At 38.3% G+C, this 16,021-nt stretch overlaps 1 protein-coding gene across 1 annotated transcript; it reads left to right on the top strand.

The window, feature by feature from the left end:
- Positions 1–14,006: 14,006 nt before the first annotated feature.
- Positions 14,007–15,602, top strand: LOC115689503 (trihelix transcription factor GTL1-like). Its single transcript, XM_030615559.2, has 2 exons — positions 14,007–14,959; positions 15,026–15,602. The coding sequence occupies exons 1-2, from the start codon at positions 14,242–14,244 to the stop codon at positions 15,370–15,372; spliced, it is 1,065 nt and encodes a 354-aa protein (XP_030471419.1). The 5' UTR covers positions 14,007–14,241; the 3' UTR covers positions 15,373–15,602.
- The last annotated feature ends 419 nt before the right edge of the window (positions 15,603–16,021 follow it).

Raw genomic sequence — 16,021 nt, 5'->3', positions numbered from 1 at the left:
TGTGCTACCGAACCACGTCTCGGGTCTTTTATTTGTGTTGTATTAAACATCCGACGAGTTGCGGGTTTTTCTTTCCTTGCGCTTAGAATAGTATGTCTTTCAATACTTTATGTGTTTACTTTACGCATTGACATTTCAATACATATTGTTTGTTTCTTTCCTTTTTTAGACTAAGATAGGACTAGTTTAGAACTTAAATGAAAAATACCAAAAAAAATAAAATGCATGATCACTTAATGGACTAAAACTTTGGCATGAAAATGGTAAAAAATAAATGCATGACAACTTAGAAAACAACCATGTTAAGTTTAGCAGTATCGAAAGGGTGTTAGTGGAAACATTGACGTAAGCTAGTCCCCAAACCCATGATCTCTGGTTTTCATAGAAACCGAAACGAAATTCCCGCATTTCGGTTGGGTATTCTAGCCGACCCCCGACTTAGGCTAGTGGCGACTCTTATTTGCTATCAATCCGCTGTCACGCAAGGTATGGATTTAAGGAAAATCCACGTTCATGATCAATGGACCTTATGGATGACTAAAAGATTGATGTTTTGATAAGCCGTCTTTTATGATGTGTCATTTGGACCATTTCATGAACATTTACTTCTAAACCCGCTTTATCGAGTTCGGGCCTCGAGAGGTAGCTCGCAAGAGAGGCCTCTATGAGTGGGTCTTCCCCAAGTAGCTTCATGAGGCTTTTGAATGAAGTTCTTTACCCTTTTAGTGGTAACTTTGTCGTTGCCTATGTTGATGATATTCTCGTTTATTGCAAGAGGGAGGAAGAGCATTTGTTTTACTTAAGATAAGTATTCGAAATCTTGAGGAAACAAAAGCTCTACGCAAGATGGAAAAGTGTAAGTTCTATTCTCCAAGCATCATATTTTTTGGCTATGTGGTTTCCAAAGATGGGATTTCTATAGATCAATTCAAGGTGAAGGCAATCAAGACAAGGCTAGTTCCAAAATCTATTTTTGATGTTTGGAGCTTTCATGGTCTCGCATAGTACTACTGGCGATTTGTGAAGAACTTTAGCACCCTCATAATAGCTAAAACCGAATGCATGAAGAATGGGTCTTTCGAATGGTCTAAGGCTGCCCAGAATGTCTTTGAAGTTATCAAACAAAATATGTGTGAGTCTCCTATCCTTGCCCTTCCTGATTTTGATAGAGTATTTGAAGTGGAATGTGATGAGAGTTAAGTTCTTGTCCAAGCCCAAAGACCTCTAGCATATCACAATGGTGAAGTTGACAAGAAAATTTGTATCAATACATTTGAGGAGATAGCAAGTATCCCCCAAGCAAATTGAGAACATTGATGAAGAAAAGGTGGACTATTTATTTTGGTCGCCACACTTTTGTTGACCAAAACAAGTTTCATAGTTGAAGGTTCAAGAAGCTATGCAATCTCAATGGAAGTGTTCGTCAATTGTTGAAGTATATCTGAAGTATTTTTAACTTTTCTACATGCCTTGAAGATTTTTATAGGGGTAAAGCTAATCTAATATCTAGTTCGTTGGAAAGGCCATCTCAGAGACTCGTTGGAGTTGAGTTCTTTTCAGAAGAGGAAATTATTGCGTCTCGGCTACTTTCCATGTTAGTCTTTTTTCCCCATCTCGAAGAAGAAGCCCAGTCAGATTTGAGGTCAAATATCCATCAACCTTGGATGTATGATGTAGGAGCATGTGAGCTTGGAACATAATTAGAGCTTGGAAGTTCCATTGAAGACAAAAATTCGTGAGTCTAATTCAATCCTCCTTAATCAAGCAAGCCTACTTAATACTCATGGAATCAAAGGGAGATTTCGGCTAGAAAATGATCAAATGGGTCCGGGTAAGGAGAAGACATTGAAAATGGAATTTATTTAAGTTTAAGAATAAATGTTACCTCAGCTGAATCTAAGGCTGAAAGTATGCATATTTCCTAGTTTAAGGTTTCCTATTTTAATGTTTCATAATTTGATGTTTCTTAGTTAAGTGTCCTAGTCCCTCTATAAACAGAAGGTTCTTCTCAATTGTAAGAGGTAGAGTTGTGAATTAATAATACATGAGAATTTCTCTTTAGTGACTGATTCTTTCCGTTCTTTATCTAATTTTTTAGTGGTGAACTTTCAAGTTCTTTATTCTTGACTGGTGGAGTAATCATTTATGCCTTGGTAGTGAACTCTTCTATCCCAAAGTTCTTTATTCACAAACATATCAAACACATTCGTTCCATCAAACATCAATCTCATCCATTCTCACCACGCATCACTAGTGGCAACTCTTATTGGTATCATGTCTCAATCCCTACCATATAAATCCTCGTACTAAGCACCAAACAAAAGATGAGACCTATCTTTATCTATACGTAATAAGTTTCATGAGGATTCGACCTTCATTGAAACCCAGGAAGAGGAATGGTGTCTATACATCGACCGCTCCTGAACTGGCTCAGTGGGGGAGCCAGCATTGTTCTTACGACACCAAGCAGTGACTCTGTTCCCTTAGCATTCAACTAATCAATCTAAAGACGCCAGGTAGTGAAGTAAATCTTTTGTTGTACCCGAGTAACTAGCTCATGCCATGCCAAGTAGTGATAACCTTCCCTTGGTAAGTAATGTATTTGTTGCATAAAAAATGGGTCCTCTCTTTTTTTTTTGGGGGTCAGAAAATATGGGTCCTCTTACGGGACTGTTGACACCTAAATTTTAACTAGTCATTTAGGAACAATTGCATAGAAAATTAAAAATTAATTTTTTAATCCCTAAACAAAAAATATAATTAGATGGCATAGCATATAGTTTTTAGGAGCATTTATCATATAGCTTAATTACATTTTGCATATTTATCGGACCGGCGGTGGATGGACTCGATTGAACGGCTCTGAACTTAATTGGACTAAGCCTGCGTTCAAGAAAATCCTTGGCCATATTGCTCACATTTGCCGCAATACACATGGAAAGATTGTGAAGCCATATTTCGTGAATAGGGGCAGTGAAGGATCCATGTTAAAAAATAAATTGTTTAATATATAATGAATGGAAACGTGGACTTTACTTCCTCAGCAAGAGTTGGTCAACCAGGGAAAGAAATATTTGACTGAGGAAAGAAATATGTGAGGAGGTCGGTTCCTATGCAGTATAAATAGGCCATTGCATGGCCGAAAGGAGGGGGGGCTTTTTCTTAGGGATCTGATCACACACAAACACAGAGAGAAAACAAGAGAAAAAAGAGAGAAGAGGGGTGCCCGCGGCAAGCTCCTCCTGGTCACGCCTTGCTCCCGCACCTCCGCCGCTTGACGCTGACATCAGCCAGTCGTGAGCCTCAACGGTGATTCCTTGCTGCTTTGTGCTGTCCTTGCTCCACGACATTCGCTCCACCGTGGACGCCTGCACCCAACCTAGACGCTCCCATCCCGAAGCCCCGTTGACGACCAGCTGCTCCAATCCGACGATTCCCTTCACTGTTGCTGCTGTTCGTGAGTCGTCTAAATCGTGGAGATCCCCCGCTGCACTTCCAGGCCACGACGTAGCTTTGCATTGTTACGGAGCAGCAAACCCAGCGAGTCACAGCCGCTACCGAACCTTCTTTTCACGATCTTGGAATTTTCTTTTATTGCAGGATGGTTTGGGTCTTGCTGGGAGTCCAATAAATTTTCTTGCAGCACCGTGAGCAACACTCATCATGGTTCCCCCCGACTTGCCACCGAAAGAAGTCCACACTGCAAGATTTTCCTTCCTTGGCCGAGAACCACCGAACCAGTAAGCTTCACACCGCCAAGCCACGGAGACAACAACGTCGAAGGAAAAGTCAAAGAGGGAGCCAAGTGGTGGAAGTTGATTGAAGGACTTTGACTACAGGTCAAAGGAAGAGCACGTTCTGCGCACTAAAGGAAGATTCCAAAAGGGCACATCCCCGCTACAAAGCCATCCCCCCAGCTTACGGCCAGTCTTGCACGACGCTGTTGTTCCTGCTATCTCCAGCGCCCACGCCATTGTCGCCGTCCCGACGTGAGCCGCCGGCTATCGCCGCTGGTCCACTGCCGTCGGCCACCATACGTTCAGCAATCCCGATCCGCCGGTGATTCAAATTTGGAAATATCCACAAATTAGGTAAGATTCTCATCTATATTCTTAGAATATTCAATTTCCTAATCTTTCGGGTGTTTGAATATTTCGTGAATAGTGCGTGGATTGCTAGATATCTTAGGATAATGTATGCTATATCCGCAATATTCGAAAATACCCAAAATTAGGAATCATTCCTAATTTGGCAACGTATCTGGACGACTATCCGACCTTATCCCTAAGGTACGATACGCGACGATACGGAAAATCGTTATCTTGTCCACAATCACTTGAATACGATAATAGATTTTATTTACTTTCCAAATTTAAACAAACAAATTTCTGTCGATATCTATAACCCTATAGATATGACTGTTAGTTTGATTTCTTTGCCTTATCTGAATTTGAAAAATCTTGCGGATTGCGTGGATTGTTTGAATGTGATTGTTATCTTCGTTTGATTGTTTTCCTTTTAAATAAAGAAAATCCAAAAATTTGTTAGTTAGGATTTAAATTAGAAATTTTGCATGCTTAGGGAATCTTAAATATATCCAAAAGAATAAGATAATTATTTGATTTAAATTGGGATTTAGGGTAGCATATTTCCTAGTTTAAATTAGAGATTATTTTAATCTTAGTGGATTATTTAGGATATTTAATAATTTCGAATTTTAATAAAAATCCCAAAAAAAGAATCACTTTAGGATAGATCAAATCATTTTCTCTAGGATAGATTGCATGTTAATTTGAGTAATTTTTAATTCCGAATTTCATTTGAAAATACCAAAAATAAATCATTTGTCCGTCATTAGAATTAGGTCACGTCGTCGCATGATATATAGTTTGCATGTTAGGCTGCATTAATCGCATGTTAATTTTTGCACGTCATTACATATAGGTTAGCTTTCATTTAAATAAGCGAAAATCCTAAAAAATATTGAGTGAATTGCTTGTTAATTAGAAATCATATTAGGATTGTTGATGTGATTTTCTAGCTAACAACGCAAATGCTTACGTTGCTTCGAGGTAAGTAATTCTCCCAATCCTGCAATTTATTTAATGTTTTGATTATTGGGTGTTACTTTGGTGGTTTGCGCACCCGCATGATCACCTCAAATGCTAGTGACTAAGTTAAAATTGATCCAGACCGCATGCATAAACATTTTTTGAAAAGAAAATGTACCAAAAGGGCGTTAGACTAGATCTAGCGTAATCAAGTCCCCGAGCTTAGAATCTCTGATTCGTAGGAAGAAAACATATCTCCATATATTTTATTTAGGTTTCTAATCGACCTACCACAAATAGATTAGTGGCGACTCCAAGCATGAAAACTTTTACATGTTGAAAACTTAAACCCTGAGTTGCGAATTGGTAAGGCTTGGGAGGGCCCAAGTTGGGCTTAGTCTTAATAATCCATTAGCCTGAGAAAATTTAGGTCACGACAGGGACACAACAAATGCAAGCCATCCTTCGGGTTGCATTAAGTAGAAGTTGTCCTCCAGGATGCAACAAAGATAAGCCGCCCTCCAGGGCCCACCAAATGCAAGTTGTCCTTTGAGGCATAGCAAATATAAGCCATCCTCTGGCGTGCAGCAATACAAGCGGTCCTCCAGGCCATAGCAAATATAAGCCATTTTCTGGCACAGCAGTACAAGCCGTCCTCTGAGCACAGCAAATATACGTCGTCCTCTGGGCCACAACATATATACGCCTTCCTCTGGGTTGTAGCAAATATAAATTGTCATGCAGCACGCTGCCAATAGAAGCCGCTCCCTAGGGCGCATTAGTACAAGCCGTCCTCTAGGGTATATCTAATATAAGCTATCCTTTAGACACCCCAAATTTAGCCATTTTTTCTTACGTCCAAAAAAAAACTCCCATTTAACCCATTTTAATCAATTTCTATGCAATACAAACTAGTGACCAACCTAACTCAATCCATACCTAACTCGACCCTTATTGCTAAAATGCTTCTATATTTAATCAAATCTTGGAAAACTTATACCCAAACCGAGGTGAGAGCACAGAGTGAGAAAGCGTGAGGTTGAGTCTGGATGAAAGAGAGTGAAAAGAGAGTTATAGAGGTGAGTTGGGTGGATCTAAGTAAGTTGTGGACCCATTTAACATCAATATTATTTTGAGCTTTACCATTTTAAAACACATTTATGACCCATTTACTAACGTAACTATCCATATGACCCATTTATTATTTTGTTCTTACCATTTTCCTCCTAGCAAATCTTCGTTGGATTTCATACTGCTATAAATCTTCGACATTCTTGCTACTATAGATTTATTAGGGTTATTACTGCCTCTTTCTCAGCTACAAGGTTATTTTTCGCGTCACTTACCTCTTGCTGGAAATATTGCAACTTCAAGTTTCCAGTGTTTTTCTTGTTGCTTTCATCTTAAATGTTGCTTCGGCTTTTGCCTTTGTGACGCAATGAATAATTACATAACTTCAGCTCCAATGAGAAATTTGTCGCTTCCACTATAGTACCACTCCTGCCACAGCTATTGTTCCTGCCCCTGCTTTCTATAATGTAGCATCTTCTATGTTTTAAATCAAGGGTCGCAAGTTTTTCCTGCGAAAGAGAATCCCAAGTCTTGTCTACGGAAGACAAGATCACTCCAAGTACATCCAGTATGGCAAAAATTAGAGCTTTTCCTTTATGATGGTGCACCCTAATCTCCTTCGATCTTATATTCTCAAGGAAGCAAATATTCTCACGAAGTACTGTATATCCATGGAATTCATCCTGCATGTACACTCCATCGAGGGCTAAAGTTGTTCCAGCTGCATCGTCTCAAAATGCACCTACAATTGGAGAAGCACCATAGCACTTGATGTTCTCGCCGCCAGTAAAATAAGAAAGAGCAAAGAGTCATCCAAAAAAATTCGTCCATCCGGAGGGGACTTATGTTAGTGTTCATGCTCCATTGGATGTTAGTGTTGTTTTGCCCCGCCAAGTGCGATGATGAGTTACTTCCTCCTTTGCCTACGATTAAGCACTACAGGTTCTGTCATTCATATCAATTGCTACTTGTCATCCCCGACTGAGGAGGAGAAAATGGATGTCTCGTGATGCATGTTTGCCGTATGCTCTCTCCCGCCACAAAGTTATGATGATATATGTCTTTCGGCACCTCAGCAAGATAAGGTAGCACGTCAAATGTGATCTCCTCATCGCAGAAGACGTCGAGCTAGGATGTCATGCTAATTGAACGCAAAATACATGCTCCTGTCCTGGCTTCTTCAAAAACGTGGGCTCTTGAAACCATCTTCCCGCTCATGACAATTGCGGTTGGGCCATCCAAATCTAGTATGAGAAAGTGCGGGTCCTCTCCTTTTCACCCTAAAGCACAAGACTGAACTCATAGGATAACTTCTCTATCTTCAGTTATGAGCTGGGGATTAGGCATGACGGTTTTGAACAGTTCTTTTATTCGTGTTCATTAAGCTTGCATGCTTAAGGCTTTCATCATCAAATCGATCTTTACGAGGGGGGAAGTGTTAAGATAATAAAAAAATGTTATTCTTATTTTTGGTTTGAAAAAGAAAATTTTTGGTTTATTCCTCAATTTAATTTAATAGAATATTTTATTTTTAAGTGATTTTGCTTTGTTAATTAGTATTTTTCTTAAGCTAAATTACTTATTTTTACTAACTGATCATGCTTTTTTCATCATCATCATCATTATTATTATTGTAGTTATTTTATTTCTTTAGTTGTTGATGCTTTATAGTTATTAATTGATCATGCTTTTTTTATTAGTAGTTTTGTCAAATTAAATTAGTTATTATTAATTGATCAGCTTCTTTTCATTAGAATTTTTACTTAAGTTATATTATTTTTAAAATATTCTTTGGTATTTTTCTTATTTTTCATTATTCTTTTAATTTGTGTGAAAACTTAATTGGCCCAACTTTACATTTGGGTCCAAAATGAGTTAACAAATGGCAAGTTTTCGCCCAAACCCTTGTACTTAATACTTCATTTCCATAAAAGAGCACTTTGAATTATATTTACTTATTGAGAGTGATTTATGCTATATAAGCATCTACATGTCTTTTCTTAATGTTTTTTATAAACTTTAATATCTTAAACAGTTAAAAGAAAATGAAAGAACTTGCCTTTTTTTATTGCAAAAAAAAATTTTCTTAAGTAAAGGTTGAATATTATGTATGGTAAAATATAGTTTTCTAATCAACATATTTACAAATTATTAATTTGAAAATATTTCATGCTATAAAATTTTCAAACATCTGCAAAATAATTATTTTATAAGTAACACTATAGTTAATTATTTAACATAATATTACATATAATTACATAAATTCCTCCGAAATCTCCATTTAAAAAGAGGCAACCTGCTTTCTAAGTAAAGTATAATGTTATTGTTAACATTCTTACTATAATAATAATAAACTAGTATAACTACATATCATGTATTCCTTTATACAAACTTTAAATAAAGGAAAGTGTCATAATTTAATGTATAATAACTAAAATTTATCTGTAATAATAATAATAATAATAATAATAATAATAAATGATTGTTTTTTTATTTAATTTAACATAAATGGAGTATGGTAGTTAGTATATTAATAGTATTGTCATGAACATAAAAAATTTAATAATATCTTGAAAATGATGGCATGCTTTATAGAAATACTACCTAGTTAAATAATTTATTACAATAATTATGACATAAGATTTATTTTTAACATCATGTAAATGTACAGACCAAAAAAAAAACATCGTGTAAATGTAAGTTTACATTAGGCTATTCATAATATGGTTAACGTTGCATATAATAACGTGGAATTACACACTTTGACATAAGTTTATGCAAAATAAAATAATTTTATATTTTATGTATTGAATAATAGTTAAGATATTATTAATTATGTAATTTACTGTTATATATAATCATATAAAATGTTCAAGCAATCTTTGTTCTAAAAAGAAGTAAATATCTTTACCAGGAGAGCGAAAATCGAAATACCTAGGAGACAACTCTGAAATACCTACTGTAAACATTGTTTTTATATATGTTATTTGATCACTATATTATTCATATTGTTTTTTCAATTTATAAAACCGTGTTTTATCAGCCATAATACTCAACTGAGTAATTAGTGATTAGATTAGTTCTATTACGAATAATAGATGTTATAGCCACATTTATACGATACATCTATAGCAGCAAATCATTTATTATCCGTTACAATTATTTTAGAATAATTGTTAGAGTGTAATGTTATTGACAATAATAACAATTTTTCTAGTTTAAATATATAGTTGCCTCTTTCAAAATGCAGTTTGTTTGAGAATCTTATACTAGCATACATTTTTAAATTGAGTAAATAACAATATGTTAAATAGGAAAAATTATATTTTTTAGGAATAATACCACAAAAAATCCCAAAATTGATATATCCGTGTCACATTTAACCCAAAATAATGTTTGTATCACAAAAACTTCATAACTAGTACACCCATACCACATTATCCCAAACTAATGCATCTGTGCAACTATACCCAAAACTAATTTTTATGTCACAAAAACCCCCCACCCCATTTTTATCCCAAATTGGTACATCTGTGCCACATTTACCCCAGACAATCTCAGATTTACTATAATTTGGGATAAATGTGGCACGAGTATATCAATTTATGGTCAATGTGGCATGAGTGTGCTAGTTTGGGATTTTTTTATAACACAAAAATTAGTTTTTGGTAAATGTGACACGGGTATACCAGTTCGGGAGTTTTTTTAACATAAAAATTAGTTTGGAATAAAAGCAACATGGGTGTACCAATTTAAAGTTTTTTGTGATATTATCCCTATACATAATAATAACTTCAGTTAAAATAACTCTTTTCGTGCCATGATGGGAAGTTTTTAGGTTTTCCCTTAAATGTTTGCGACGTAAAAAAAAAGTGAAAAGTTAAAAAAAAAAGGTCACCTAAATGCTTTGGTACAAGGTGCTCTCAATAAGTAAATTAAAATTGAAACGTCCTCTTTTGGGATTTTTTTTTTAAAGTATAAGAGTTTAGGAGAGAAAAAAAGCCAAATGGCATAATTTAGTATATTTTTCTTCGAATTTCCACTTTACTATTTTTTTTATAAAAGATATAGATAGATAGATTCCTTTTAAGCTGTGAGAAGATTTGTTTGGTAGAGCATTTGAGTCGTGGGTCCAGTGAAATAAATGAACACATAACACTGATCCTGCACTCTCTCCACCTTCCTCTTTTCTTCTCCCTCCACACATCCCCCACCAAGTAATGTACTTGTATAAAGAAAAATGCTAAATATCTTAAAATTAATACGTACGAATTGGTACCTGAATGATGCGATAGACTCTTATTGTTGAACATTATTTTTTTTTGTTTAAAAGTCCATTAGGAGTTGGCCACATCATTTAATATATTAATTTTGTGAGCATTATGTTAAAGAGTGCCTTTGGAATACTTAATAAAAGTGCTTAATAGAAAAGTATTTATTTTCAATATGTTGATTGTGTATATCATAAGACAATTTCTCTAATGAAAATCACGTATCAAAAGGATTCATTTTGTTAAGGGTTAATATCACGAAAAACCTCAAACTAGTATACCTGTAACAAATTTACTCCAAACTAATTTTTTTACCACTAAAAACCCCAAACTAGTACACTTGTGATAAATTTTTCCTTCGTTAGTATTTCAAACTAATTTTCCTTGTTTGTGTTTCCGTTAAATTGGATTAATACCACGAAAAATTACAAACTGATATACCTATGATAAACGGAGGGTAAAAACCCAAATCGGTACATCCATTAACTGTCACGTGTCATTTAACTAAATAATGTAACAGTAAAATTTAACGGAAACTAACGGAGGTTAAATTTGTAACAAATGTAACAGTTTGGGGTTTTTGGTGGTCAAAAAATTAATTTTGAGTAAATTTATCACAAGCGTATCGATTTAAGATTTTTCGTGCTGTTAACATTTTTGTTAATAGATATCGATAAACCTACGGTAATTTGAATTTACTTAAAACACCTCCCCCCCCCCCCCCCCCCCCCCTCTCTCTCTCTCTCTCGGTGTGTAATTAATGGGGTTTGTAAATCTGTCACTGCGAGGATTCGTTTGGCATTTTCTTACGATGACGGTGCGCTTGATGACCCCCTCGTCCCACCCTCCCTCCCTCCCTTTCCATCCGCACATGCAGTTCCTCCGTGGGGAGCAGTGGTGGGAATAAGTGGCTCTAGATTTGACTTTAATCTTTGGAGATCTTCGAAGACTTTAAGAAAAATTGGCTTCCCACATGTGAGTTTTTAAAGTCGAAAAGGTCGATGTTTTTTAGGTCAGAAAGTGCAGCCCCCTCCTCCCAGTTGCATTCCATCATTAGCCAGTCCCCTTGGAGATGCAGAACCCCATCCCTTTTTCCGAAACATATCGAATTGTGGATGAATATTATATACTCCAGTCGCTAGAAGACAAATTCTCCACAGACAACATTCTCTGCCATTGATTTGGTTACTAAGATAAGTACTGTAATTATAAATCTACCGAACCAGTAGATTCAGCAAGTTCCTTTTTCTCTTAACCACACTAGTAATTTTTATGATTTCATTTAAATTCTTCTATTTGAGAATTGCAAAGTGCGAAATTATCATTCAGGTATATCTTTTATGGCACCGATCAATTCACGATAGCACCATAAATTTATTATATTTTAATACTAACACCATGAGAGAATCACGCCACCTAAGTTAGCTATTAAGATGGGAGAGCCCACGACCACATAAATCACATGTCGAAGTCCCAGGCATCCAAGTCTCATGCTTTCAAAGTCTCAGAACCCACCATGGGGTGGCTGTGTATTAGTGCCAAACAAAGCTTTCTTGACCATCTAATGAACCTCGAGGGCATAAGTTTATGATATCGCATGTGAATTTGGGCCATCATATGTGGAAACTGTTTCTGAAGTTAATGCTAAGAACACATTAGCAATAGTTATATACATACTTATGTACACCCACAAGCATATTTCGAAATTGTTGTGTGGTGAGTTCGAAAGGAGATATGGATACGTATAGGACATATGGTTTGTGTGTCGATCCACACTTCGAACCAACTTAGTATCATGAACATAAAAAAATCTCTCCATAGGCTTTATAGACATTGAGGAAAATAAGTGGGTGCTTAGAAGAAACTAATTTCTGCGTAATAATGTCAACCTCGCTAAAGTTGTAGGATCTAAAGATTTATTGCATTACGGACTTGCCGAACGTTCTGCACCACAATTCTAAATCACTATAATGAACTTGAAAGTACTGCTAGAAATACTTTCATTTTTCCCATATACTGCTAGACATACTGAAAATGCCTTTGCTATTATACTATGCTTATGTGATATGTGACCATGCTACATCGGATGTTTAAACAAGCAAGAGCGACATGAATAAAAGCGGTGGCTTATTGTCATGTATCCTGGAGCTTGCACTAGTTATGCCAAGACCAAATGCTTTGCCAGATGTGGTGTAAACCATCAATCGAGCCCATTACATTCAGAATGGCGGATGGGGAAACCTCATTTATTTAAACATGAAGCAATCAATGTTTCGGACCTTATTGGAGAACAAAGATTATCGTTAGACGGATCTGCTTTTTCGATGCTAGATGTAGGTGTCGTTCTTGCCAATGCATTCTTAAGGGGACAAAATGAAGAAGATAGGCACTTTGTGCAAGGCAACACTGCGTATACTATAGGAGGTGTAACAATCAAAATTCTTGAAAATCCTCGGTTAAGATTCAAGTGCAATCATTCGAGCAACAAGGACGACATACACTGTGGATATGGCTTGAGGAATTTGAAGAACAAATTGCTGAACTGCTCTCAAAAGATTTGATCACAGATAGTTTGAATCCGCACTCTAGGACCAGCTTGCTCTTGAAAACACATCTTGTCCATGCCGGTGCTAGAGAAAACACGAACGACAATAGACCATCGTCGGCTCAAGAAGGCAACAAAAGATGATGGGTGTAAAATTCCTAGGGCGGGAGATCTCCTAGATAAATAAGTCTTACACAGCATGCAATATTTTTTCAATTAGGTTTGAAAAGTGGTCTTTGGCAGGTAAAGATGGAAGAAGACTCAATTCCATTAACCACCTTTACATGGATGAGATGTCATCTTCACTTGAAAGGGGAGGCCAAATCAATAGAGAAAGGTTTCCTCTCAATGCTTACTCTCTCGGTAATTTTTGTTAAGAGGAAATAGTTTGCAATCGAGCATTACAAGATTTTCATAATAGGTCAAAGAATTAGGGGTCTTCATAGCACGAGTCATTCATGACTGATTGTCCTAATTTGGAGTGTTCATATATAGATCATGGAACAAGCAACATTCCAATAATGAGACAATCAAATTCTCTAATTGTTGATATTCTGCCAAATTCAATAAATGTTTTATAAAAAAAAAATAGAGTCATTCGAAGAATGCGGGTAAACTCTCCTTAAGACAGAGTAAGATTGAGGAATGGTTTCTTAAGGGAAAATCTACTTTTGGAGTTGTTGCAAGTTCTAAATACTCAAAAGAGCAACAGAGATTGGAAAATTTCCAATGTAAAAGAAAAGAAACTCAATCTCCAAAGTGGTGAACCACCCTTTATACTTTGTTGGTACGAGGTGAGTGTACTCATATTCACTGAGTGCGGTGAAGAGTTTTTCAATTAAGAAAGCATTACATCAGTAAAAGTTCGTTTGCTCTGTGAAAAAATTACTACCAAGGAACATTTTCCTCGTTTTCTTTTGGATCATTTAAAAAAATGAGTCATGAGAAATCTTATCATAGTCAACAAATAATCTATACTGAAGCGGACTTTAATCTCAATGCTCCGTTGGAATGGTATGTACGTACAGCCCCACCTTCCACTCCACTCCTGGACTCTAGTACAGTACAAATCCTGATCCTGTTGTTGACTGAGGAAGACCCCGTTACACCAATCTCTCCTTGCCCAAAAGTAGTCTCGCTCTCAACAGAAGATTTGACCGGTTTCAACACACCCCCACACACATCAATTGAGCCCCCCAAAAGGGAAGCAACAACGCACTCTTGTAGATGTAACACTTGTTGGGTTCTCTCTCTCTCTCTCTCTCTCTCTCTCTCTCTCCAAAAGTTGCACTGGCATGGTGAAATGGCCGATCAGAGTGGTGGTGGTGGTGGCAACAACGCCATGATGAGGGACTACAGGAAAGGGAACTGGAATGTGAACGAGACCATGATACTGATCGAGGCGAAGAAGATGGACGACGAGAGGCGGACAAAGCGAAGCGAGGAGAGCGGCGAGGGAGCAGGGGGAGGGGCCGGAAGAGGCGGCGGGGCCAAGCCCTCGGAGCCGAGGTGGAAGTGGGTGGAGGACTACTGCTGGAGGAGGGGGTGCTTCAGGAGCCAGAACCAGTGCAACGACAAGTGGGACAACCTCATGAGGGACTACAAGAAGGTGAGGGAATACGAGAGGCGGAGGACTGGCGAGGAGGAGGAGGACGAGGCGGCTTCGTATTGGAAGATCGAGAAGAGCGAGAGGAAGGAGAGGAACCTGCCCACCAACATGATGCCCCAGATATACGAGGCCTTGGTGGATGTGGTGGAGAGGAGAGCAGGAGGAGGAGGAGCTCAGAGGGCCGCTGCCGCTGCTTCTGCCTCCGTCGCCACCTATTCTATCGGCCACCCGAATCCCGACGTCATCGTTAGCACTGGTTATGCGGTGGAGACGCCCATTCAGCCTCCGTTGCCTCCGCAGCAGCATGCCTTGCCGGGCCCCATCGTGCCGGCATTACCTCCTTCTTCTCAGACGCCGGAGGCTCCGCCACAGCTGCCTTCCGCTGCCGCTTCTCAGCCACTTCCAACACCAGGTATCTCTCTGTAAATATAATCAGACTCTTATCGACCATAATTTCCTTCCCTTCGAAATCGCGCAGAATCCGAATCGAGCGAGCATTCGGACTCGCCGGCCAAGCGGAGGAGGAGAGGCGGAGATCGCGGCGCGGCGGCGAGCGAGGATCGCCACGAGCCGTGCGACGTCGGGACCGCCATCTCGAGGAGCGCCTCCATAATAGCGGAGGCGCTCCAGGCGTGCGACGAGAGAGAAGAGCGACGGCACAGGGACCTGGTCGGCCTCCACGAGAGGAGGCTCAAGCTGGAGGAGTCCAAGACGGAGATCAACCGACAAGGCAACGACGGCCTCGTGAGCGCCATCAACAAGCTCGCCAGTTCCATCCACGCTCTAGCTTCCACTTCCAGCAGTAAGAATCCACCCTCCTCATGAAGCAGCCCACATTCAAATCCGGTTCTGTACATATGGAAGAACCACGAAACGTCGTACGATCCATCCTCGATTGATGATGACGACGACGACGATGAGATCCCATCGCTCCATTTCATTATTGATCGCTATTAGTCTGGTTTCATATGTAACATTTTTTTTCCAACATGAATGAACTCGGGCACGTATGAGAATTTGTCCTATGATGTTTTATTAGTATTCTTCTTTTCATACATGTTGTGTGCTACATTGTAAGTTTCGCAGCAAGAAATTTGGTGTTTCTGCACCGCACGCGCTGCGTTGGCGCGTGGGTGGGAGGTAGCTTATCTATCATTTATGAGGGCACAAATATGAGAAATTTTTTTGGCTACTGAGCAGCACAGCACTGACAAGTACTCTGAAAAACAGGTATGGCACTTCCAAAAAGGACCGGTCAAAGGCGACCGGTCAATGACTCTCTGATGATGCCTTTGCTCATAATTACCAGTTTGCCATTTATTTTTCTTTTTTTTTCTTTTCTTTTTTCTTTCTGGGGTTCCTGCTGCTGGTAGGGTGTTGTCCTGTTGTGTTATGTGTGTATCATTTGTGGTGGAGGGCTGAAGCAGAAAAGCTTTTGGTCCCTCCCTTTTTATTTTCCCACTTCTTCTTACTC

The sequence above is a fragment of the Syzygium oleosum genome, unplaced genomic scaffold, assembly GCF_021117445.2.
Source record: "Syzygium oleosum isolate NSW1041296 unplaced genomic scaffold, Sole_v2.1 Sole_v2.50, whole genome shotgun sequence".
In the NCBI taxonomy this organism is placed as follows: domain Eukaryota; kingdom Viridiplantae; phylum Streptophyta; class Magnoliopsida; order Myrtales; family Myrtaceae; genus Syzygium; species Syzygium oleosum.
Note: the sequence above shows the minus strand (reverse complement) of the source record. Positions and strands in the feature narration are given on the sequence as shown.

Bases quoted from the DNA above. Each gene is read 5' to 3' on its own strand.
- LOC115689503 (XM_030615559.2), top strand. From the start codon at position 14,242: ATGGCCGATCAGAGTGGTGGTGGTGGTGGCAACAACGCCATGATGAGG. The intron at 14,960-15,025 runs GTATCTCTCTGT...GAAATCGCGCAG, and splicing joins TCAGCCACTTCCAACACCAG to AATCCGAATCGAGCGAGCAT.